The 26,724-nt window shown below is 44.1% G+C and overlaps 1 protein-coding gene across 1 annotated transcript in view; it reads left to right on the forward strand.

The window, feature by feature from the left end:
• Window positions 1–1,090: 1,090 nt before the first annotated feature.
• Window positions 1,091–26,724, forward strand: part of ACACA (acetyl-CoA carboxylase alpha) — a 134,987-nt gene continuing 109,353 nt past the window's right edge. Inside the window, 14 exon segments of the mRNA XM_063341859.1 lie at window positions 1,091–1,228; window positions 5,604–5,650; window positions 7,555–7,807; window positions 21,193–21,325; window positions 21,985–22,123; window positions 22,338–22,447; window positions 22,908–22,989; window positions 23,864–23,962; window positions 24,544–24,650; window positions 25,408–25,432; window positions 25,435–25,460; window positions 25,463–25,519; window positions 26,030–26,165; window positions 26,168–26,238. Coding sequence (XP_063197929.1) covers window positions 7,581–7,807; window positions 21,193–21,325; window positions 21,985–22,123; window positions 22,338–22,447; window positions 22,908–22,989; window positions 23,864–23,962; window positions 24,544–24,650; window positions 25,408–25,432; window positions 25,435–25,460; window positions 25,463–25,519; window positions 26,030–26,165; window positions 26,168–26,238 — 1,212 coding nt within the window. The 5' untranslated portion in view covers window positions 1,091–1,228; window positions 5,604–5,650; window positions 7,555–7,580.

The raw sequence follows: 26,724 nt of genomic DNA on the forward strand, positions 1-26,724 counted from the left end.
AAGGACCTTTCAGATCATTGAGCCTAACCATCAACCCGACACTGCCCAAACCACCACTAAACCATGACCCTCAGCACCACGTCTGCCCATCTGCCCATCTTTTAAATACCTTCAGGGATGGTGATTCCATTGCTTCCCTGGGCAGCCTGTTCTAATGTTTAACCCTTTTGGTGAAGAAATTTTTCCTAATATCCATCCTCAACCTTCCCTGGCACAACTTGAGGCCGTTTCCTCTTGTCCCATCGCCTGTTCCTTGGGAGTAAAGACTGACCCCCCCTGGCTACCCCCTCCTTTCAGGGAGCTGTAGGGAACAAGAAGGTCTCCCCTCAGCCTCCTTTTCTCCAGGCTGAACACCCCCAGCTCCCTCAGATGCTCCTCACAAGACTCGTGCTCCAGACGCCTCACCAGCTCCGTTGCCCTTCCTTGGACATGCTCCAGCACCTCAATGTCTTTCCTGCAGTGAGGGGCCCAAAACTGGACACAGTACTCCAGGTGGGGCCTCATCAGTGCCGAGCAGGGGGTGGGTGATTCCCGGAGCGGGGTGCCGAGGCCCGGGTGCCTGCTGGGGCTGCTGTGCCGGCCCGGGGCCCAGCCGAGGGCGGCCTGTGCCCAGCCCCGTGTACGCACCAGGCCCCGAGGCCTGTGTCGGGCCCCTGCCTGGGCCAGGCCCCGCTGCAGAGTGGGCCCCGTCACCGACCCCGCTGCCTGTCAGCCCTGCAGCCCCCACCGTGCAGTTTTCCTCTAAAAAAGAGCAGGTTTGGGTCAGGAGGGCGTATTGAGGCGCTCCGGCTGCAGGACGCGAGGCCGGCGGGGCTAAGGGAGCGCGGAGAGTGGGGTGAGGAGGCCCGTCCAGCACCGCCTCCCCCCGCCGGCAGCCAGTGGGCGCGCCCAACCGGCCGCTCAGGCCATAGGCATCTCCTCATTGGCCTCGCCCCGCGCGCTCCGCCTGATTGGTCACGCCCCCCCGCGCAGTTCCCCGGGAGAGCCAATGGGAGCGGCGCGGGGACGGGCCTCGGGAGGGGCAGGGTTAGCGGTGTCTGACCTGAGGTAACCCCGCGCATCACACCACCACCGCGGCGGCGGCGGCGGCGGCGGGGGCGGGCCCGGGGGGCGGGACGGGGCCGAGGCCGCTCGGTGAATGGGGCGGCGGCGCTGCGCCCCCGCCCGCTCGGCTGCCCAGCGCCAGGCCGGGGGCCCGCCGCGCCTCCGACGCTGCCGGCACCCTGAGGTGAGCGCCCCGCCCCGCCGGGCCTGCGGGGCAGTGTCAGCCCGCGGCGAGGGGTGGGGGGGGCGTGTGGGCCCGGCGCCCCCCGGGGAGCGCGGGCCGCGCCGGCGGCTTTGTGCGGGGCGTGCGCGGGGTTCGGGAGGCGCAGAGGGCGGGAAGGGGGTTTGCAGCCGCCGTAAGAGCCGGCCTGGTGCCTCGCCGGTGGGCCGCGGCGGGCGGAGACCCCCGCGTGCCGCCAGTCCGACCCTCGTGGGGCCTCCCCGGTGCTGCCCCCGCCCCGGCCTGGGCCCGCCCGGGGGCTGCGCTGGCGGCTCCGAACCTTGGTTGGGGCTTCGCCTCGTGCGAGCGCGTTAATTACACAGAAATCCGGTGGGGGGGGCTGGAGCCGCCGAAGGGGCGCGGGGCGGGAGGGCTGCGGCGCCGGGCGCGCATCCCGCTGCCGATCGCCGCCCCTCGCCCGTCCCGCGGGGTCGGGGCCCTCAGGGCAGAGCCGGGGGCTGCTCGCCCGGGGCGGGGGGGCGCTGCTGCTCTCCCCGGCGGGCTGCGCGGGGCACCGGAGACACCGGCTGGAGCTGGGAAACGGTGAAGTTGTAAAAGCAGATTGGCAGAGCGAAGCACGTTGTTATTCTCTCATGCTGTCTCTCAGATCTCACTGTGAAAGTTCCAAAAGGAAATATACCGTGTTTAAAAAGAAATCCAAAGTAAAGCTAGTCAATTCCAATCTAGCAGGCTGTAAATATTAGCAAACCATTTAAGTTATGCCCAATTCTCTCAAACGCATGGGATTTAGGCACTGAGTGTTTTAGCAAACTAGGATATCAGTAAATATACGCTCTTTTTTTGTCTTTACATTCTTTTTGAAAGTCACACAGACATATTTTACCTGAGGAGACCTAGGAAGGACATATTCCACTTGGAGATTTATCCTCATCTGTTTAACATTGGTACAGAAAATCTGAAAACTGAGTAGAACTTCCAAATTGTGGTCATACAGTTTGTGAAGTACCTTTCAATACAGAAGCAGCTGCAGAACTTCACAGGGTATTTGATATTTGCTGAGAATGTTTTCGGATAGGCAGTGAAGTAATGCCCAATTATTAATCAGGGGGCATGGCTCAGGTGGAGCCGCGTTTGAATTGTGGCCCACCAGTTGCGTAGAGGAACAGGCTGGCAAAGTTTTGAGACTGAGCGAGTCTTCAAATGCAGCGGCCACTGGCCTGACAGGACGTGGCAAGGAGCTCTGCGGGTCAAGGGTTTGATGCTTGGTGGCCTGTCTTGGTACAAAAATCATCTCTTTGCCCTCTCCAGATCTGGACGCTCACTTCCAGCCCTGGTATAGGTGAGCATGTTGATGATTTTTTGTGTTCAGTAAAAGCAATTAAGTAGTCAACTTGATACACAGGTACCATCTGTTTTTATTTTGGTTTTACCTTTTTTGTTCCTTTGTTTTCTATTACCTGTGTTCATTCAGTTAGGGTGGTGAAAGTACACAACCATTTCATTGTTTTAAAATTGTTTGTGTTGATTAGCAATACCACAGATGCCTGGGCTTTAAATGGGAGACCTTGAAATAAAGCTAGTTTTGTTAGTTTCCTTTTTGTATGACTTATTGGTATTGTAGAGGCACTATTTTGAGTCTTTGAAAGAACCTACAACTCATTTTCACTGAAATAAGAACGTTCTTCTCTGTAGTGTAATTGTCTTCGGAATGGGGTGGTTTGAAAAAAGTAGAAACTTAATTTCCAACTGGCATTATGTAAGTTTCATGCCTAGGTGTATTTTAGAATAATAAAAAGGGTTTTAAAGTAATAAAAACATCTGAAGTCTAATATTTTTACATGTGCATTTCACTGTCAAGCCAAGTATTTTACTAATGATATTAGTAGAGCTGCAGAGAAGTGAATTGGGTTTTGATTCACCTCGGGCAAAACCAGATATGTTACTTCTTGAATTTGTATTCACTGCTTGTAGCGTGAACAGGATTTGGGTCTTTAACACCTTGATGTGTGCAGAGCTGGGGAGTTATGAAAGTGCTGTGTATCTTCAGACCTCTCATGTAATGATTCTTCGGGAGGAGGGAGGACAGCGTGGCTCAGGTTCTGCAAAGGTTCATCTGTGATTTAACATGTTTGTGTAATTGAACAAGCTCAGAGTGTGTGATGTTACCTGTTCTTATGTCTTTGCAGGGTCGAGTTCTCAGTCTGTATCCTTCTGTAACTTACAGGTTTTTTTTCAGCAAAAAGTTCTCTCTCTGCAGAAGTTGGCTTGTTTGACAGGCTATTGTCACCTGCAAAGATAAGTGTAGAGGCTGAGGAGCCAGGCAGTTTTGGTTTTTAGGGTCTAGTTCAGCGTTATTAAAACACACAGTACATCCACAATGGTTAGTGGTACACTAACACGAACATTGTCTTGGTGGTGAGCGGGATGCTGTGTTAGAAACTGTAGTGAATACAATACGCAGAGGGTTGGTGAGACTTGCACATTCTGTTTGCAGCATTGAAAGCAAAAGGCTTCTGTGAGGAGATCGCTGAGAAAGTCTACATTTTATTTCGCTCCAGACAATGCTGAAATCAATTTAAATATGAATAACAAATTACAGCATGCTGAGAACAAGCTGAGCTTATGTCTAATTCAATGCAATGTTGAGTTACCAGCTGGTTGCAAAACTGGACTTTGGGACTGGAGTGCAAGGGGGGCTGGAAGTGTGTTGGTAAATGGACTTGAATGGGGCTTCATGGGTAACTAACTGCTTTTGAACGGAGTTGTACAAACAAGACATTTGAGTCAAGTTGTTTGAGTGTGGCATTGGGGATCAGGAGCCTTGGCATTGGGTTGTTGCTTTCTTCTGGAGTGTTTGAGTGAAACGCGCCACTGCCTGTTCCTCTGTTTCCTTCTCTGCTTAGGGAAAAAAAAAAGGGCCTTGAAACTTGCTTATTAACGTGTAAGTTCTTGAAATTAGAAAAAGTTTTTTTTTCATTAGGAAAGGGTTGAAGTTAGTTTGTCTGTATCCCAGATTCTTCAGCGCTGATGATTGTGCCTACAGTAAATCTGTCTGGATGAAATTCTCTAGGAGTGATCTGACGCCAGGATAAATATATGCATTAATATTGTCTTCATGTTTATATGCGCAAACAAAATTTGATTAAACTTTGTGCTGTCTGAACTATAAGTCCGGCCCAAGCACTTCAGTTAAAGAAATCTTGCTACATGGTGTAGTTTCTGCATGTCACAGATAGGTGTGCGGGCTTCACAGTCTGCTTACCCTTCTTCTCCCTCTCTAGCCTCAAAAAGACAGGTCTGTCCACCTTTCGAATGCCTATGTTGGACAGATATTTGTGGCTTTTCAGTCATAAAATGGTTAAGTATGTCTCTGTAAAATGAACTGCCTGTGGCCCCAGTGAAACTGGAGTTTGTGGGAGTAGTGATGTCAACACGGGGTTTGATCTAAATAATTCAGTCAGTTACATTCATGGTAGAAGTGCATAAGCCAGTTGGATCAGTTTTTAATTCTCAGTTACTGATGCAAAGGAAGAGCATGGTGTTTAAGGGTTGCACTGTCTATAAATTCCTTGTCTGTGCTCTAATTAAAACTACGATCATGTCCTGTTTGTGTTATAACATGGTCCAGTTTTGCTTGTGTACTGGATGAAAGCTGTCATGTTCGTATCAAACCAATTATGCTGCATCCCTGTACTTGGCATGACATGGCTATAATTAGCAGGACTGATGAGGTTTTCCCAGCGGTTTAGGATGTCAATGTGCCACATTGTGAGAGTTAAGGGTATCAAACCAGTCCTTTCTGCATAGTGAAGTACCTGTTGGGGGAATGGGGCCCTGAGATAAACGTCCCCTCATTTCCGCTGTGTCTGTATTGCTGTATCACAGTTTACTTTACAGGTAAACTGTTGGGTTTTTTATGTAAAAATATGGTATGTCAGCTGTGTCTTCCAGCCACCAGTTTTTCATGAGATTTCTAATTACCATTGGAATTTATTCCTGACCATCAAATTCAGCTGAAATTGGCCAGCAGATTCAGAAGTTCAGAGCTGTTAGACAGAAGTAGATAGCACTGGCACAAAGCACAGTTTCTTTTAGAAACAGAACTAAAAATATCTGTGGGATGATCAGGTGTGTGCTAACACATTGCTCAGAAGCTGCCAGAACGATGGACTAGCAGGAGGTGCCACGGCTTGGCTTGAACATCGTGGGTTCCGTTCCCGGGCTACTCTGTGCCCCGGAGCGAGCGATCTAGTCTGTTTTGTACCTGTGTTTTTTTCACGACAGTTTTGTGTTCCAAGGTTTGTTAGTGGTGGGGAAAACACACACAGAGTATTCTTCATGATAATAATATTTACTTGTTCATTCTTTTCTTTTCCAGTTCATTTTGGAAGTGGATAACTGATCAGATTGCACGAATAACAAGAGGTTAGTGCATTCCTAATTTTATAATGATGCGATTTCCAGCTGTGTGTAGTTATAATATAAGTGCATCAAAGTCAGGCAGAGCAGGGCGTATCAAATGTTTATTCCCCATCCCACCTGTCTTTGTGCTGTGAGGTGCTCCTTTGTTTTCTCCATCTGTCATGCTCATTCTCAGTTGTAACTATTACTGGTTTTTTTTTTTAATTTTGAAGAAGATGCATTCGTTCCCTGTTGGAACAACACTAAAATTTTGATACTCAGAGTTCGCTGTATTAAGAGATTCTTCTCTTTATGTAACAATTTTTTTTAATGGAAAGTGGAGTCCTGAACTTTTGTATTTTCCTCTGGCAATTGTAAACCGTGCTACTAAGTTTCAATATAGTACCATAAAGTAGATACTGTCCCCTAATTGACAAGGATGATCTGGGACCAAGAAGTTAAAGTGAGAGTGAAGTTACAGAAGGTGGCTCTGACACTTCACCATTGCCCAAAAGGGGAGATTTTTCTTCTGTCCCCACCATTCCTTACCAGTATCTTCGAACCACTCTCTTTGCTGCTCCAATTCCTCTTGCTAACCTCGCAGGAAATTATCCTGTTTTGTTGGTTACAGTTGGGATGATTTTGTTGAATCAGATCAGAGGGGGGTCTGGAAAGCACCAGAGCTGGTGGGGTTGTTACAGCATCCTGGTAGTGACTTATCCTCAGACTTGGAATGAGATTTGAAGTTTGAAGTCTTCCTAAAGCTTGGTATTTTCAGGTTAAGGATAAAGCAGATGGCACAACAGTATGTGGAAAAAGTTTTAACTTAATTACTGCTTGTGTTATACCTGTTATATGTATAGAGAACTCTTAGAGAATCATTTTTTATAAGATAGTCAGTTAATCTTGTAGTTGTTCCAGAATCTGTGGAGGCTTCTCTATGTGAAAATTTCAAAATTACTCACTTCACTTCAGTTGAAACTTTTCATGCTATTAAGTCCAAAGGTATCAATTCTGGCTTGAGATGTGCTGAAGATCGTATTTTGGGGAGGCAAACAGTATGTTCAGCCCCTTCTTTTTCTCTTGCCCAAGTGTCTGCTGTTGACCAGAGTTGGAGGTGGGCTCGTGTGCTGAACAGATCTTTGGTCTTGCCCAGCCCCGCCTGGCTGGCAGGCTGCTGGCCAGTACGCTGTATCTCCTCCCCATCGTTTGGTAGATACGCTCCAATTCCTAAAAGAATCCTAAGAAGTATGAGGTCTTCCGAAAAAATGTAAGAGAGAATGTGCCTTATACCTGGTGAGGGCTGGGAAAAGGGCATTTTTGACCAATCAAATGCATCATTTCAATAGCAGTAAATAGTGCTATGTGAAGTACGTAGCACAATGAGTCCCAGTGTTCAGATGCTGTTGAAATACAAGTTTTTAATCACAGAATCACAGAATGGCTGAGATTGGAGGAGCTTCTGGAGATAATCTAGTGAACCCCCTACTTAAGCAGGATCAGCTAGAGCAGGTTGCCCAGGACCATGTCCAGTCAGGTTTTAAATGTCACCAATAACTAATGAACTGAAGCATAATAGTAAACCAAAAATTTTGGATTTCTAGTCATGCATTTGTATTGTGATTTTTTTTTTTTATTATTTTTTTTTTCTTTTAAGTGACTACCGCAGCTTTGTCTAAACTAGCAGGCTCTGCAACACATGAGAATGACCAGCTGCTTTGGTCTCATGGTCCTTGTGCAAACATAAAAGTCAATGATTATAGCAGAAGTAGCTATTCTTGATCCTGGTCTCCTCTCTGGGTTCAACTATGGTATTTTAATGTTGTGTTTCCTATCAGAAGTGAACCTTGCTTTGTCCTCTTCTTTGTCCTGCAATAGCAGGTATTAACCTCAGGTTTTGGCTTTTCACTTTCTTCTGCCCCTTACAGTGTTGAGAGCCCAATTTGTAGGAGCCATGGAAGAGTCTTCCCAACCCACTAAACCCCTGGAGACGAACCCTCACTCTCGCTTTATGATTGGCTCTGTGTCAGAGGATAACTCGGAAGATGAGACCAGCTCCTTGGTGAAACTTGACCTTCTAGAGGAGAAAGAGCGGTCTTTGTCGCCTGCGTCTGTCTGCTCGGATTCCCTTTCAGATCTAGGACTTTCTAACGCTCAGGATGGCCTGGCAAGCCATATGAGGTATGGATAAAACAGTACTCAGATTCAGTCTTCACTCTTTTCACTCCATTCATTCCAAAGATAATCCAAAGTTTCAACTTCATATCCAGGATTGGCTTTCAGATGTTTTTGTTGTGCCAAGACATCTTTGGGCATTCTGTTTCTAAATGACCTCTTGTATGTTTATCTGTATCAAAAACTTGTGTTTTCCATTGGTTTTAATGAAATATCTCTGCCTGAATTCCGTAAGCACCTTTCAGACATCTCAGCTGTTGAGTGTTATGGTGGACTTGCTTATAGTGCCTGTCTCTTGTCCTGGCTTTCAGAAAAACGAAATGTGCTGACTGAGATCTTTTAAGTTTTCACTTGTATATGTCTTTTAGATGAGCCGTGTTTGTTGAGAACAAGGACGTTATTTGCTTATTTTGTCTTTGTATGGGATTTGCTGCTTTTTGTGTAGCCAAAGAATTGGCAGTACCCCTGGGTAAGATCAATGACTCCATGTTGCTTGGAATGTTTTTTTATTTTGGATACAGTAAATTTTGTTGATGGTTAAAGAAAAGATTGGTACCCTGCAAAGTGGTGGTAAGCCGAGATTTCATATGGTAGCTGCTGCTTGCAGCTCAGGGACATGTTGGTCTCACGTCTGGGAGAAGGGCAGCTTCACTCCTACTCCTGATTCTTTGTGGCTTAAGTGTGCTATGAAGTTGGGCTTTTGAGATCGTGACGTTAATGTTTCCTCGTCAAAAGGCCACTTTATTTTACAGTGGTGGTGTTCTGCGTACCACTAGCAGGCTGTGTCCTTTGGCTTTTCTCTGTTATAGACTGGGTATCTTGTCCTTTTCAGTGGTGTACAGTTCAGAGTTTCTCGATGTCTGATCAGTCTTGCCTCACTCTTCCATGTCCCCTTCCTTGGTTTCCCATATTCCAGGAGGCATGGTGCCCAGACCTGTGCACAGTACTGTACCTGAGCCTCTGTCCATGCTGGGCAGAGTGAGGAGGTGTTGTACATGGGGAGCAGCGGTCCAGGAGTAGTCACCACAGTGAATATTGATAAAGTTATCTTTTGCTAGCTGTAGTATTTGCACTCATCACTACGGAATTGCAGCAACTCATTTCAGGTTACTTTGCCACCTTGTGAAATTTTAGAGTTACATTCTTGATTCCAAAGCATCTTCAGTCATTCCTAGTTTGATGGTAAGCTTGTAACTAATGAATTTAAAAAGAAAATGTTAAACAATGTTGGAATAGATCCTTACCAAAGCCCTGCTTCTTACATCCTTCCAGTTTAACAGAAAGGTTGCTCACTATTGTCAGAATTTACAACTACCCTGCAGTTGTTTCATGTATACTTGTTCTGTTTATGAAAATGCAATTTTGGACAGTGATAAAAGTCTTTCTAACATCCAAATTTACTGCAGCAATTGACAGTCCCCTGTTTGCAAATCTTTTTAGCATGTAAGGAAGGAAATGCATTTTTGTTTAGGAAAGATTTGTCCTTGATATCTTGCATCTGGATGTAACTTACTACCTTTTTGCTGCTCTTTCTTACAAATAGGTCTGTGATTGTTCTGGTGCCCTTCAGCCTCCGCTTCTCCCACCACTTCCTCCCAGTGGTCAGAACCAAATCTAGAAGAGCCTCCTCTTGAGCTGCTCTTTCTGCCTGCCTTTGCAAAAGGTGTCGTCCCATTCTAGGAACATACAGGACAGGCTGAATCCCACTATAGTTTTTACTGAACAATCCCTCGCTACCTTTACTTTGTTGCCTTTGAAGAAATGGTTGTTTCCAAAAAGGCTTCTGGCTTTTACTGACCAGTAGTAGATGTTTATATGACCAGCTGATCTTTTCCGTTTGTTCTTCTGTTTTGTTAGTTTCTTTGCTTGTGCAGATTAAGGAATTTTCATGTGTCCTTTTATTGGTGGTTATTGGACTCTTTGGGTTGGGGCAGAAGGGAGATAGTAGTCCATACTTCACGGAGTTGTTATGGACATGTTTAGCCAGCTGGCAGTGATATAACAGATGTAAAATCTTAACACAACTTGAAAGGGGATTACCTTTCCAATGACTGCCAGTTCTAATTTGTCAGCACAAAAGATAATTTTGAAGCAGGAAAAGATCTATCCCTGTAACTATATATATTTTAGGAACAGAAGAAAGTGGATGAACAGGTAACCATTAGTACGGAAATAGACAAGAGGAGAGCAAGAAAATCAAGCACCTTCTAGGGCACACCAGACATCAGCGCCAGGCATAACGCAATAGGTGTGCGACCTTGAGCACCTCTGTTGCAACTTGCTTACTTTGGCACTCTCTTTTTAAGGGTACTTGACTTTCAGTTAAATTGGAGAGAAATGCCAATTCAAATAAAAAAAAGTTACAGCATTGTAGGCTGTTTTTCTAAGATAAAGTATTGAAATAGTTTTCCAGGATGGTAGTCCCTTTCATCAAAACATTTCCAAATAGTGTTTACAGATGGAGAAACTGAGACAGACAAGTTCAACAACTTGCCCGAAGTCACGCTGTGACAGTGAATTTGTGGAACACAGGTATTCTTCTTTCCAGCTTCCTTTTGGTGATCACAAAGGTACAACAGTTTCTGAAGTGACAAAGATAAATTCATGGGGAGTTCTGTACAGTTTGACTAGCGCGTCAAACAAGGTGCAGGTCCAAAGGAGCATATCTTTTTGAAGAAGTTGCCAAAAATCTTTCCATTTGCTGGTTAGTTTCACACAGGAAATTTTGGTCAGATAGAGATAGCTTGTATTTGAGGTGAGGGGCTTTGCTGCGGAGAAGTCCTTCTCAGGGAACAATTATGTCTAAAATCCAGAATTTAGTCAGCTGAGAAAGGGTTTGTGAGTGTTCCTGTAGTAACAGGCATTGCTGCTTCTCTCTTCTTCTTAGATCCCCGTGAAAACCAGTATCATGTTGCCAGTTCCTGAAGCATAGATGTTTCAGTAGGCTGTTTGGTGTATATTCAGTACCTGAGATTTGCAGGTCTCCTGCCTGGGCTGGAAAACATTGCTGTGAGCCTTATCATCTGACGGGATTGGGATGTCTAATCGAAACACCCTGACCCAGCGATGGGCAGTCTGTATGCCAACTCGTGTTTCTTCATTCGAGCATGAGCATGTGTGCGCTGTGTTCTTCCATCTATCACCTTATTGATCTTGTTAAGTGTTTATGCTGTTGCTAAAGACAGTCTTACTGGGACAGGTTGTACGTTATAGGCTTCCATACCACTGGAGATCTATGAAGACCTTTGATTGTGCCAGTTGGCTGCTACTTTATAGGATTGAGAAATCCACACTCTGAAATGAACTTCAAATTGGTGTGTGGAACGTCAGCACTTAACAGAAATTGTGTGTTGGAAGAGTAGCCACGTAGACTAAAATGTTCTGATTCTTTTCTTGCTTGTGGTTGTGCTTTATTTTAGGAGTATCGGTAATAAAAATCATGTAAATGCCCTCCTCACTCTATTAGTTATAGCATCTAACATGGAAAACAAGCATCCTTAAAGAAAATACTCATGTACAGTTTACATCAACAAATTTTACCCTTTGTTGCATTTTGCACCTTTAGATAATAAAGCCAAGTGTACGATTTTTTTCTTAATCTTTTTGCTTCCAGGCATAATTGTATTGTCTTTGAGTTCAGAAATTTCCGACTTCCAGCTGAAGGCAGTAGTCCTGTTGGGATGCGGTTTTTGCTTGTAGTGTAGCGAGCTGTTAAACGGCTGCTATGCTCCTTTCTGAAGTTTTAGTGGTAGATTAAGTAACTTCTCTATAAATGCCACTTGGAACGTACTTTGGGTCTGTTTGTTTTGTTTAGTAAATTGTTCTTGACTATTGCTAAATTTAATTCCTAGCTTCGAACATGGCATCTTGTATCAAACTCTTGTTTAAAATAGAATAAATCCTGCATGTCTTCTGGTATTTATACATCAGGGCTCTGGTTTCATAAGCGATGAAATGGGTGTACAGCGTCACCTGACAATCCACTTGCATCGACTGAAAGCCAAATTTTTGGAAGCAGCTCAGCTGTTACCTCTGATGTTAAGCCCGCAGACACTTCAGCCCGTAGCACCTAACAGTATTTGGACTTCTCAGTAAATAGTCTCAATAAATTATTGAGATGCTTAAGAAGAACTAATTATCTATTAAAGTAATTTTGGAAGAACGCCTCAGTTTTACTGGGGACAGCAGTGTGCTGTGTATGCCCAGCCTGGCACCAGGACAGTGTGCCTGCTTAGAAACCAGTTGTGAAGTGATTGCAGAGAGTACTAAAAGTAATAAAGGATCTTTTTGAGCTTGTTCTGAATTTAAAAAAAAAAATCCTTTCCAGTCCAACTGTTTGTGGTTAGGAGATTACACTATAGGGCATTGATCTTGTAAAATGATAATCGCCGCTGTAGTTTTATGCACAAATCTGTGCACAGAAGTGCAAGTATCTTCAGTGTCGGCAAGGCTGGTGCTCTCGCTGCTGTGCCTGAGACTGGCCCAGCTGCATCCAAAAGGATTGCTCCTTTGCTGAACCGATTCCTTCCCATTCCCAGCTTTCTGCCAGAGCTGCCGGCTCCTGCTCTTGCTCTGCTGTCTGTGCTCTCAGTTACCATGGTGCTGCTGAGGTTTTTCTGTCGGGCAACTTGCATGGGGCTGCATCTCGGGGACCAGAAGGTCGTTAATGAAACCAGAATTGCTGCTTGCCGAGACATTGTCCTTTGCATATGATCAATTGCTGTTGGCTCAGCAGATGGGGGAGAGTGATACTGGTGCGTGTTTCTGCACGTTATTGAAATAAAGCTGTGCATCCTCAAGGAAACCCTGCCAAAAGAAAGGATGTAGTTCCCTTTTGTTGCCACTATGGCCAGTGAGTGATGTTGTGTTTTGTATTTCGAACTTCATCCACCTGGAGTGAAAAGTTGAATTTCTTCCTGTATCTGTTGAAAAAGAGGAAGCTTGTAAGGTGTTCTGGATTCCTAGCTGTTTCTGGTTATACGGATAATCTGTGAATTATAACTTTTTTCTACTCTATTTAGTTCAACAAATACACTTTAAAGGGCTTTTCATCTTCATACCTCTCAAAAGTAGCTTTCTTCTTATTTTGGTATAACATTTTACTCCCTCTGGCCTCAGTTAACATGGGAAACATCTCTAAATTCAGTAACTTGTAGGGAGATTTTGCAAAGATTAGCCGGCTGAAATACCACAGCGGTGACAATGTCTCCTGCTTGCTCACACGTTTGTTATTTCTAATTGAAAAGATAAGGAAGTATGCTTTGTCCCTATCAGAATACTTTAGGGCCCCCTCCTGTATTTTCCTGAACGCCCTCGCTTTTCATCCAGCTTGGGGCAGGTAGCAGAGATGACTCTTGACTCCATATGTAACTCTGGCTGTAAGAATGGTGGCTGAAATGAGCTGCATCGTGCTTTCTATACAGGATTCTCTTACAGTGGGCAAAACCTTTTTCAATAATAAATTCTATGCAAAACTCCCCCACCTACCCCCTTAATTCTGTGTGTTAAAAGACATGTATTCTCTCTTTCATGCAGACCAGATCTGTTCAATGCTTGAACTTTGTCAAAGAGGGCTGGGAAGGCTCCTTGCCAAAGACTTTAACCCTGCTCTCTTCTCAGTTGCAGAACTATTACTGTTGTTGTTGTTAAAGTTTGTCTTGGTGGCCGGGCTTGACCTGGAGTGTGTTAGGCTGTTACTGCAGAAACCTGTGGAATTTTGTACTTTATGAGGACATAAAAGTAAAAAGCTTTCAATACTTTGTGGTTTTAGGAACTGTAGTACAGATATCAGTTCAATTTAAGTTTGGCTATTTATTTGGATTGATATTTGGATTCACTGGGCATTTTTGAGGGGTGAAAATTTGGTGCCGTGGGTCTAAGTGGGAAGGACGAAGAAAGGGGTTCTGAAAGATAACTTTGAAGGAGAGGGAGGGGCTTGGAGCTTGCCGGGGGGGCTAGAGGCTCGTCGAGCATGAGACTCATGAAGTTGAATGCAGAATACCTTGGAAGGAGCAGCCAGAGATAGAACGGGTCACGGGCTATGTTGAAGAGCTCAGGAGAGAAGTGGTTTTGATCATAGTACACACACAGGAGCGTATGATCCGGGGGAGCTCAGTGAGCTTTAAATCATCAGGTTCCCCCCCATAATAACAGCTGTGAGGTTGCTTTGGGGCTTGCAGGGAACACCAGTGATTTGATGTGTGCATCCTGTGGGTACGGGCCAGTTTAGAATGCATACGGCATGGCAGATGAAATCCAGATACATGGTTTAAGAAAAGAAAATACCTGAGAAACAAATGTCTCAGCACTTAAAATCTGCATGTATTGCAGCTGTTGGTACTTGGTTATTTGAGAGGAATCCTGCCAGCTTGTGCCAGTTTGGGCTCTGTAGTTTTGCAACCAAAGTTACTGCTTTAGGCTAAAGACGTGCCTTGATGGCCGTTCAAAATCTGCATTAGCATGAATTTAGCCAGAGAACAGGGAAAGGGCTGTTGTTGGTTTTTTGTGCTACATCCTTTATTTAATTTCCTGAAATCCTTCAGCTCATTCGTTTATCAGAGCTGAGTTGAGTCATTTTATTTTGATTTGTAGGTTGAAGCACTGATTTCTGGCAGCATCTGCATTCAAAGCCAACTGTTCTGTCTCTTTAAACTCACAGGCAAAAACTGTCTTTGAATCAGTCCAGATCACTGCCTCCCAGTGCCCGTTACCCGAGACATAGTAAACCATTTACTCCAGCTGCATAATTCAATATTGCTGGCTGGACTACGTATATGCTTGTTCTTTCTCTCTGCCTTTTTGTGAAATAAGTTGCAAGAGCGGATCTAAAACCAGAGCAGACCTTTTGGATGCTTCAACTGGCTTGAGCCTTACCGGATCAGATATGTGTTCACATCAGCGCTTGCATATTTACAAAACATAAAGCCCAAATCAGTGATGAGAGCTGCCCTCTCTCCGCACCCGTTACAGGCCTAATCTGGAGGCGTCGGGGGGGGGGGAAATCCTTTCTCGGGGGGGGTGTGTGTGTGTGTGTGTGTGTGTGTGAGTGCTGCAGTCTCCTCAGGGCTGCCTTTCAAACAAGCCAGCTAATGCATCACTGCCTTTGGAATAAACCGCTACGTCACTGATAGCACTTGGCATGTTACAGTGCTGGGATCGATGCGGCCTCCTAGCTGCGATGTGCGTCAGGTATGTGCCTGTAATGAACGCTTTTTTTCTGGGAGGCTAGAACAGAAGAGAAGTGCGCAGGCTTTCCTTTTGTCTAACCGCAGGCCTAGGGGGATGGTTTTCATACGGAATTTGCCATTTGGGTTCTGAGTAGCATTATGTTTAGGAAACGAGCTTTGTAGTGAGTGTGTGTTTGATGGTAAGTATTGTATCAGAGCGACACAGCCTTGTGTAGCGTGTTTTTGTAGGGATGTTGCAGCAAATCGTGTCCATTGATTTCGTAGCAGTGAATTCAGCTGGCAGAAGGCACCATGAATGTTTTTAACCAATGCTCAACCTGCTCCTCTAACATCAAGCTCTGTGTACATGTAGGATTTGTTTCCTCACAGCTACAATGGTCAGGAACTGTTTGGACTGGGGGCTGTGGGTGTGCTTTTTGGGAGCACAGGCAAATATTTGCGAAACCATTTTCACAAAACCTGGAAAATAAAATTTCAGTTATACTGTGTATAAATTTTAATCTCAAATCAGGATCAAAATGTGAGGAAATCTAATGGATCGTGCAAATATTTTATTTTGAAAATTATGGAATATATTTGAGCAGCTTGGTCTAGTGGGAGGTCTCCCTGCCCAGGGCAGGGGGTTGGAACTCGATAATCTTTAAGGTCCGTTCCAGCTCTAACCGTTCTATGATCCTATATAATTTTCTACATGAAATACATACCCAGTAGAGCCACAGAATGTCTGTTGGGCTTTGCTGGTCTTACATAGTGATGACCGGAAGAGAACGTGACACAGATTTTATCAAGCAGAGTCTGTAAGTTCTCTAAATTCTCTACCCTTCTGATGGCTAGTTTGGAACTGGTGAAGTGGTGGGTTTGTGGCAGTGTCCCAGCAGAACCAAAGGGAAGCAGGAGCCTGGAGAACTTGGAGGAGCAGAGTTCCATGGCTGGAGTGTGTGTGGCGGGGTGTGGGAGGCAGGGACCCCAGTTCCTCTGTTGGGCTGGGAGCAGGGGTCTGTACCACTACAGGTAAGTGGGGCGGCCGGGGCCTCTTGGGATGGAGCTAGTGCTGGAAAACAGTTCAAGACAAGTTGCTTTTTCTTACATACTTCTGTTTTAAAATGAATTAAATGGGAAATTTCAGGTGTGTTTCATAGTTGAGTAGTTCTTCAAAGAGAAACAAAGGCTGACAGGTGAGAGAGGCATTTAGTTATTAGGTAGATATATAGTGTTGGGGGTTTTTTTGATCTCTGTTCTTTCCCTGGTATCTCGTGTCTCTCCTGTCTGTTGAAGAGATTTATTTGCGCTGTGACTGCCTTCTTCACTGCCACAGCGTGTCGCTGTCCCCTCTGCCCTTCTGCTGACAATGCATGAAGGAATTGGATCCGAGGAGAATTGTTTGCCTGCACTTTATCAGCCACATGGCACTTGCTGTGTTGGTCATGGCTCCTATCACTCGCACTATTCTTAGTTCCCTGTCTCCTGCAGCGACCTCACCTTGCCCTTCAGGGCTCAAGATTGCATACTGTCATCATGTTAATGTGACACTTTCCCACTTTCCCTCTGGGTACTTGTTCCTTTTTTTTTTTTTTTTTTGAGTGATCCCCCCCGGGTGATTGCATGGTGTTTGCCCAGGCTCTTGAAATCTGTGTGCATCAAATAAAAGCCGTGCTACCGACCCTACACCAGGAGAGACCCAAACGTAGTGAAATTTAAAGGTATTTAAAATACGTGTAGACGTGGTGCTTAGGGATATGGTTTAGCAGTGGAGTTGGCAGTGTTGGATTGACGGTTGGACTCAATTATCTTAAAGGTCTTTTCGAACCTAAACAATTCTATGATTCTATGAAATTTAAAACTGTAATCCAGTTGCTGTGTCTAGTTACAGTCGAGGTTTCATCATTACTGTATTGCTGCAGTCGTTGCCCTTGCTTATCCTTTCCCTACCCCTAAATTTGCAATTTATGTTTTTGCATGTGCTGGATACTGAGTAAACATTCTTCCTTTCTCCAGTGACATTACTGGACCCTGCAGAACTGGAGCACTTTGCTTGTGGGGATGTTTGTTCTTACAGCACTTGGGGTGAACTTATCTTCATTTTATAGGTGGAGAAACAGAGGCATAGAAAACTTAAGTGATTGGCCAGGGTCTCCCAGCTTCCAAGCTGGTGTCCGGTGGGATCTGGGTCACTACTGTGCTCTGTGTGCCTGTACAAACTGTGCCTCTGACTTCTTCTCTGCAGCCGTGGAAATGCTTCCGTTGTCACCTCCCCATCCCTCCTGAAAATCTGGTATTAAATCCTACATGTTGATTGAATTCCTTGGGGCAAGCGTGACCCCTGTAGCTGCTCCTTTGCTCCAGCAGAGCCGGTGCCAGGGAGGTGCTCTCCGTTGTGCAGCTGGCGGTGCGGGGTTCCTTGGGATGCGACGGAGCGCAGGGGGACGTGATGACCCCGTGGTGGGGAGCGTGAATCGGGGCTGGCTGTTTCCGCAGCAGCGTGCGGTGTGTTAAGCCTCCTTACGTAAGCTGTAGATCATTTTCTCCCTTTCCTGATCAGCTGCTTTCCTCCGGGCGCAGAGGAGGGGAGCTGCTCCCCTGGCTGTGCATGCTGCGTCACAGGAAGAGTGACTGAGAGAGGGGTGGTGGAAAGCAAAGGGACAAAGGTTAAAAGATCGAAGCAATCTGAGAAATGCCACTGCTTCAAGGAGAAGCGCGTGAGGCTCTTTGCAGCTTTCTCCTGCTGGATTTTCAGCTGCAGTATTGAAAAAAAATAAAATAGCAGCAGCTACACTAGACGAGTCATAAGCAAGCCCGAAATCTGTTAATTCTTTCAGTGAGGCAGCATGGAGGATTCTGCAGAGCAGAGTCAGGAAATGAGATATCACATGCTGCAAAGGTAAGAACTACAGATATGATTGTCTCCTCATAGCAGCAGCTGTCTTGGACGGAGGCAGTTGGGTGCTCCGTACTGGAAATGCATACTGATATTTTTCCATGTTAATTTTATCCTCTGAAACCTTGCCAGTTACTGTGAGGTATCTGTGCATGCTGTCTGTAAGAAAGATGCTAGAGTACATCTTAGCTGAGGAATCAGTTGTTAAAGTTTGAGATTCTGCATAACTTCTAACCTCTGTAAACTGCAGGACAGATGAGCATTTTCAAAGTTCCTACATAACAAAACACTGCAGTTGTGACTTGGTGATTAATAGGGATGACAGTTACTAACTCAGCATTTATTCTGTTTTGTTTAAAGCTCGGTGTTCTTCCTTGCTGCCCAACTTCTACCTCTTACCCTGCAAAAAGAAAAAATCTCTCCTGTTTTCATTTTAATGTGCAGCCTGTGGTTATTAGTAAATAAACTTAATGTTCCTGGTATGCTTACTGAACAGAAACATATTTGCTTGTAAACAAGTGTTTGTACATTATTCTGTATTTGTTGACATTTTATCTGTAGCAGTATCTTTATGTGTGTAGTAGTGTCAACTTGCGGGATAGTTCATATTCATACACGTTCACAGATTATGACCCCAAGATTTTTATCTTTTTTCTGTTTTTGTCGAGACTGCTCTCAATAAACCTGCAATGAATAAACCTGCCTCACTTGTTGGACTGTGCTCCTCCCTTGCGATGCTGTAGATTCTGACCCTCTTTAAATACAGAAATTTAGTAGAAGTTCAAACTTAACTACACCTTTTCTCTCTTTCTTGCCTGTTGGCTCCTGTTCTTGAATTCCTAGGCTGAGACTGTCACAGAGCAGTTTGGGAAATCTTGCTCATAGTGAGAAGTTTTAAATTCAATGACAGTGTCTGTCTCTGAAGTGCAGCTCACTGGAAGAAGGGGAAGTACTCAGGGAGAGCCTCTGCATGCTTGTGGGTTTTATGCCCTTCTCTGGATATCAGCCAGCAGCACTTTGAGACAAGTTAGCAGACTGGAGGTACTTTGTTCTGACCTAGGACAGCCATTTATATGTCCTAGAATGCCCCTGGGAGATAGGAATCTATTTTTTTTTTTTTTTTTTTAGCATGCTTTAAAATCAACCTATGATCTTGTTTTTCCTGTTACCTTCACTTCATCCACTCTTGGCTTCATGGAGTCTTCAAAGTCTCTCTCACTGTGCTTAAAACAGGTTTTCACTTCCCAGTTAAGCTCAACATTTGCAAAACTATAACTTGAAGTTCTCCACTAGGATGTCCATTTGTCATGGGAATACCTCACGTGTGAGAGAGAAAGATTAAGTGTTAGTGCAGAACATAGGGTTTGAATTTCATGTGCTCTAAATATGTTTTCTTGCTGTTCTGGAAATCCTCACAAAGTCAGAGTTGTGCGACTGTAGGGTATCACAGCCAAAGTAGATGGTGTGCACGAAGGTGGAGAGGAAGGGAAGGATCCACTCCATCCTACGTGTGGTAGAGAAACATGTCTTTGTGTTCAGATCTGGGCACTGATCTTGCCTTACCGGTAAGATGGCCTTTTGCTCTAGTGCAGTTCTTGGTTGGTCGTACCAGGATTTGGCATATACCTTTTTGAATCGGTTGTGCTAGATGGTATGAGTCAAGATCCTTTTTGTTAATGTGTCCTGCAGAACACAGCATAGTCTGTGGTAGCACCATGATCGTTCATGGGGAAGATGGGTAAGAGAAGAATCTGGATTTTAAACCAAGTACTAGCTACAGTTTGTTCAGGGCTTCTTTCGCCAGTAAATGTAGTCAAAATACTGGTCTGTGGTGTTAGTGTGCTCCTGATGAAGAGTTAAGGAGGGCCTGCATTCCAGATGGGTAAATCTTCACAGGCCATAATGTATTTATGAGGGAACAAGACGGGGAATCCGTATGTTTCCTCTCAGGCTGTCACCGAGCACCTCTAACAGCAGCTCATTCAAGCCAGGATGCTCCAGACCTCCCCCGGGGCAGTGAACCTCACAGGTACAGCTTGGGAGCTACCTGCCCTCGTGGCTGTGGTTAAAAGGAGACCTCTAGATGTTGTACGTGGCTTGTCTTGTCCTTGGGTTGGTTTTTCCTTCGTGCCCTCTCTCAGCAATTCCAGTTGCTTTATCCCATTTCCCAGTGGAGTTGCTCAATGGTATCAGTGCTTCAGCAGCTGATTAGGCCAGAGGTTTCTGATGGGTTTCCCATGGCCAAAGGATGGCCAGCAGGGCCCACGTGGCTCTGGGGACACGTGCTGCCGGCGACACAACTGTTCCAGTGGCACTGGCCCCCTTGCTTGCCGCTGGGTCTTTCCAAAGCATTGAGTAGTTGTTTAAATACCTTCCCAATATTCATCTTTTCTTTCTAAAGAAAGGTTCTGTAACCCTGCGTGGTGACAGGGGTAAGGACTTCACGTTGTTTGTGGGAAAGGAACCTGTTAAGAAAAGCACACTAAATACAGTAAGAAAAATGGGTAAACGGTGGGGTGATCCAAGAGGTAAAGCTGCAGGGGCTTTAAAATAAAAAAATATCTTACTTCCCCAGCCGTGTTGCACTATGGTAGACGCCTAGTGTGAAGAGCAAGCCTTTGCTTTTGTATTGAGTTTCCTCTCACAACTTCAGCTTTGTAAATTTTAGCAAATCAAATCCTGTAGTGGTTGCAAAAGCAAAGAGTGATTTATCCATGTGTTATTTCTGTGGAAGCTGAAGCATCAGAAAGGGAAGTGACTGTCCCATCCCACGCAGAAGTATGGTGGTAGAGCACAGAGTGGATCTTGTCATGCACAAAACCACTGTTTGTGGTAGAAGTAACGTGATTAATTTGTCTTCTAGCTCTCAGAACTTTTGAGGAGGATATTATATGCTGTATGGTGAAAAATTCTTGGAAATTTGCTGTGGTTCCCCAGTAGGATTTCTGTGCGGAGTTTTCCCAAAGCCAGAAAGCATTGTTTGCCAGCTTTCCTACCTGAATTGAAAGCAGTGTGGTGCAGCATTGTTGTTCTGGGTTGAGCAGCAATATACAGTGAACATATTTTTACCTATTTATATCTTAGCACAACCGGAATTTCTCCAGATAAACTGGCTTTTGCAAAGAGGTAACTGAAAGGTAGTTAAAAAACAGTCATCCCTGTAAAAGCTGAGGATGAGGCCATGGTGGTTGGAGGCAAGGAGTGATTCTACTTGTCTACTTGGGGAATATGGTCAAGGGGAACTTTACAAATGCTTCACATACCCTCTTCTATTTGTCTACATCTGCACTGCCAAGTTGCTTTTTTCTGTCTCCCACAAATCTCCTTAGGCCCAGTATGTCTGGTTTACACCTTGTAAAACAAGGCCGGGACAGGAAGAAAGTTGATGTGCAGCGGGATTTCACTGTGGCTTCTCCAGCAGAATTTGTTACTCGTTTTGGAGGGAATAAAGTTATTGAAAAGGTAAGTTACTGACCTTTTTGACTTCAGCATATTGCATTTTGTTTCCTTCTCTTGAGCTATGATTTCTCTCTAGATAAGGCTGTACATTCCAGATATCAAAATATTAATATTCCAGATATCAAAATATTAATATTCCTGAACTTGAAAGTTGTACTTCTACCTGTGATCATTATGTTTCTGTTTTACTTTATATGTGATAAATAAACATCCCATTGTTTTAGCTTACTGTGACAGGAAAAAAAAATTGAGTGAGCTAGAGGACTTCTGCTGGCACAAAAGGATTTATGGACAGATACAACAAAAGTGGACTGGAAAAACACTAAGAAGTGTATTTAAAAATACATAATCACTTAATGGATGAGGTCTCTTCCTTTCAGCTACTGAATGTTTTAGCCACTTGTTATGTCTATTCTCATGTGGCCTTCTCCTCTTTAATCCAAACAAAGCATAATACATTAAAATCTTTATGGTTGAACAAGAGCTGATTTCTGAATTGGCTGATGGGCCATTAAATGTTCTTGCTGAATTGAATGCTGGCTAACGAAACTGTACAGCCCCGAAATTGGACGAAGAGTCTGCAGAGAAAGAACTGTTTTCATTATCGTTTAGTGTTTTGTGCTGTTTAGACTCGATCTCATCCCTGCTTTTAATGTCCTCAGGTCCTGATAGCAAATAATGGCATTGCAGCAGTGAAATGCATGAGATCCATCCGACGCTGGTCCTATGAGATGTTTCGAAATGAGCGGGCAATCAGATTTGTGGTCATGGTGACTCCTGAGGACCTGAAAGCAAATGCAGGTGAGTTGTAAAGAGTGTGAAGGTGCGCAACCTTCTCCTTGTGCCCACAATGATGCAAAAGGCTGACTGTATGTCCACTCCATCACATTCTGTCAAGTAACAGATTTTTCTGGGAGGAAATAAAGTCCTTCCAGTATTGTAGATTTAGGGAATTTTAGACCAAGTACTATTTATTAGATCTGCAATCTAAATGAGACCTTCTTCGTGTTTTCAGAGTATATTAAAATGGCAGATCACTACGTCCCAGTTCCAGGAGGACCGAACAACAACAACTATGCAAATGTGGAACTCATTCTTGATATTGCTAAGCGGATTCCAGTGCAGGTGAGAAGTGTCAAAGATAGTTTTCAAAACAGGAGGCAACAGCAAGCAATCGTCTCTTCTTAAATAATGGGTTGTATCTGGGGAAAAAGACAGGTGGAAGAAACTGAAATTACAAACCTATACTAGCCCCAAAAGGCAATGCATATTGCAATGCAGTGGATTTCCCAGTATGACTATCTGCAGGAGATAGGAGGTTCCCTTTCCCCTTTCACTTCCCTACACTTAGTTCCTCTTCAACGGCTTGCTTCGGTAGCCGCCTTTGCCTTTTCTGCAAAATGCGATACACTGGCCCTTTCAACTAAGCATACCGTGTAGTTCAGGAGGTTGGTCTGGCTTTCAAATGTTATGAGGCTGTTTTCAGCGAGGAAAAGGAAGACTTGAAATATCCGCATGCTTTCTAATTCTGCTCGCTTCTTGTTTTACTAAAACAAAGAGTGAATTATGTTATTTTCTTCTGCAGGCTGTTTGGGCTGGCTGGGGCCATGCATCTGAGAACCCTAAACTACCAGAACTTCTCCACAAAAATGGAATTGCTTTCATGGGTGAGGATATATACTGCTCATCTAATATCTGATCCTTATTTTAAGATGGGAGGGTTTACTGAGAGAAAATCCTGAGTCTAAAAGAGAGGGATGAGGTATGGTTTACAAGTGCAAGGTTGATGATATGTTCTTTACAGTAGTCAGAGCAACAGACTGTGCTGCCTAACAGGTCTGTTTCCAATCATTGAGGCTAATGAAGCTAGATAAAGTTTGGACTTACGCTGGGAAATAGTTCTTGTATGGGAGAAGTGGCAACATATCCTCCATATTCTCCAACATATCTTTGAATATTGGAAGACGGGAAAATCAGAAAAGATTCCTGTTAAAGCAGATTGTTCCAAAAGCTGAATGTCCCTGTTGTCATTTTAAAGAGGGTGTTTGTAGTTCAGTTTTATGGAAAGAGTGGAGTTTTATGTGGACAGTACATGAAGTTTGTGGTTTAGCAGTGTAGTTAACCAAGTGCTGGAGGTGTTTGATGCAGTAAGCCTCATCTCCCGACGCACATGGATCTGAATATTGGATAAGGTTTTGGACACGTGCTGTGTTTAAAACTAAAGATGGACTTGTGATAAAAGTTATGGGCTGAGCATAGCCTGGGGATAGTTGTATTGTGTTCTGACTTATAGAAAATCTTTTTATCTCTAGTGTGATGAGCCATAACCGCAGAAATACTTCGGACATTTGAAGAGGAGTGGATTTAAAAGCTGTATTTTAATTTCAGTTTAAATCTCTTACCAATCAAGTGGCATGCAGCAGCCCTACTAAGAGTGCTTATTTATCCCTCTTACCTGGGACCTAAATTAGACTTTTGGACGTTTCCCTAATGTCTGATATCTCTTGTGTCTCTCTCATGGATTGGTTTTGCTCTTTGTAGGTCCTCCAAGCCAAGCGATGTGGGCCTTGGGAGATAAAATCGCATCTTCAATAGTGGCTCAGACAGCCGGCATTCCAACTCTTCCTTGGAGTGGCAGTGGTAAGAAGGAAATTGCCCTGTCTTTATCAAGATTATTCTAATCTTTTTTTCTTCAACACATCTAATCTTTAAGAAGCTTCTGTGCACAAAAAGATGTTTCAAGATATGTTCCATCTGCTTAGGGTTTCAAATTTGTACTATCTGAGGCTTAGACATAGTGACTATGGTATATATGGATATGTCAGGCAAAATTTATATGTTGTGTAATGTGCTGTTAGTCTGACAGTACAGCTGTAATATCTGGTATTTCTGCAGTCTCTACTTTTCTAGCATATAGTGTGTCGTTTTGGAGCACACAGCCAATACTCTGCTTCCTTGCAAGCTCTATACGGTTTCAAAAGACTGTAAATAACAACTTGTTTCTCAGAATTGCACGAGGTAAATGAAGGAGGATATAACTTGCTGACTGTAAGGATCTGCTCCCCAGAAAACAGAAATACTGTTTACATTCTGCGTTTCTTCTTCTGTAAATGCTTCCAGGCTAGTTCCTTGTGGAACTATGCTGTTTGTTTCACCAGTGTCTTGAGTTCTCCCTGAGCCTTACAGCAGAGTGAATTAAGGTAATAATGTTTATATTTCAGGGCTTCGAGTGGACTGGCAGGAAAATGATCTTCAAAAGCGTATCTTGAATGTTCCTCAGGAACTATATGAAAAAGGCTATGTGAAAGATGCGGATGATGGACTGCGGGTAGGTGGCTAGTATTTTGGAGGTATTTGAGGTCCTGCTGCATGCACACCTGGAAAGAGCTAGGGATTTGATTTGTTTTAAAGGGGGTATAAACTAGAACTAGACTGTCAGCCTCACAGAACTGAGTCTTGGGAATTGGAACGCGATCTTTCGCTTACCATCATTGGGCCCACCCTGCAGAATTAGGTGAGAGTTAGGAGAAAGAGACAAAATATGGGAACAAAGTTTTATTTCATTAGGGCTCTCTGTTGTTTTTTGTTTAGTGCAGGAAAAAGATGTTTTTAATAAAGACCCATGACCTCACACTTAGATTCATCTTTTGTTAAGTTTTCCTTTGAGGAAGATTTCTAGAATAAGAAATATTCCTGGCACAGTACAGGGTTTGGGAATTTTCCTTTGTGAAGAGAGGGGGTGGAGTATTTGATTTTCCCATGTTACCCAGCTTAATGATTTTCTGTATTACAAAAAAACCTTTTTGTCAGTTTGTAAATTTAATGGTGTGAAGCACTGACAAAAGATTTTGAGATCACTTTGAGAGGCTAGACTTCACTGGAGTCACAAAATCACTGCTGTTTTTTCCAATTCCAGGCACTCTCTCAAACTGGAATATTTGGTTTCTATCCCATTCATGTCTTGGTTGCTAAATAGAGTCAGACATGAAAGCTTGGACACAAATCAACAGGCAAATAATGATATTATCAACTTGACTCTGCTACCTTTTTGTATTTACCCATGTTTTTCTGCCTGTCCTGATCAGGCTGCTGAGGAGGTTGGCTACCCTGTCAGATCAAGGCTTCTGAAGGAGGAGGAGGGGAAAAGGAATCAGGAAAGTTAACAATGCAGATGACTTCCCCAATCTATTTAGACAGGTAACTTTTCCCATTGATTTGTACTGTCTTGTTCTAAATGTTCAGGTTGGGTGATTCTGAGAGCACTGAATCAGAAATGTTAAAGAACTGAAAAAGTCTGCATTATGTATCAGAGCCTGTTCAGCTGCTTTGAATCATGGGTTTATGCTTTCTTTGCTCTCAGTGTTGGTGGGATTTCAATATATCTGCATATCCAATACAGTTGTCAAATGCCCAAACGTGATAGGAGGTGCTGAATAAATCCAAGTAACGGAGGGCATCTGCAGTGTAACTCAAAAATGTTGAGGGCCGCGAGCCTTTGTTAATTTATGGGTTATTTAGAAAGCTGAGAGGAATGGAAATGGCACTGTAATTACATACAAGAGAACACAGGGTATTTTCAGCCTTAAGTGGCCCAGGAAAAATATTATGGATGTTCCTTGCTTAAAAAATTAACTTGGGATGGCTGTGACTAAGACATGTTTAAAAAAAAAAAAAGATCTGCCCGTTGATATGCTGTCTCTGCTGTAGGTTCAAACTGAAGTCCCGGGCTCTCCAATCTTTGTCATGAGACTAGCCAAACAGTCGCGCCACTTGGAGGTACAGATCCTGGCGGATCAGTATGGCAACGCCATCTCGCTCTTTGGCCGTGATTGCTCTGTGCAGCGCAGCACCAGAAGATTATTGAGGAAGCACCTGCTTCTATTGCGACTTCGGTGGTGTTTGAGCACATGGAACAGGTGAGAGCGGCTCTGCAAGTTCTCTTTTCCTTGTGAGACTCCAGAAACAGGCAGGACTTTTTTTTGGTGACATCGCCAAGAGTTTTGTATCGTTGAATCTTTTAATGGAGCAATATAGGGCTGCATGTCTTAAACTGCTTAGTGTGGGCAGCTACTCACATTTCCAAAACTGACTGAGTCTACCATGTGCTGACAAACAGCTGTAGAGCTCCCTTCGAAAATGTGTGCACCCCAAAACTAGGAGGGAAGTATGGTTTAAATGTATATTGTCATATTAAAAGCAAGCTGCAGGAATTGCGTGAATTGTTTAATGCTGAGTATTGTAAATATTTGGTTCAGACTCTGCCTTCTGTAAACTGTAAATGGAATAACCTGGAAATCAAAACTCCTGAGCCATGTGTTTTTCCTTGAGCAATTTTCCGGCCTGTTACAAGCTTTTGGATGTTTCAGAATGCCAGCAAAATAGTTTGAAGCTTGTGGGGTGGA

This window comes from Chroicocephalus ridibundus, chromosome 7 (assembly GCF_963924245.1).
Source record: "Chroicocephalus ridibundus chromosome 7, bChrRid1.1, whole genome shotgun sequence".
NCBI lineage: Eukaryota > Metazoa > Chordata > Aves > Charadriiformes > Laridae > Chroicocephalus > Chroicocephalus ridibundus.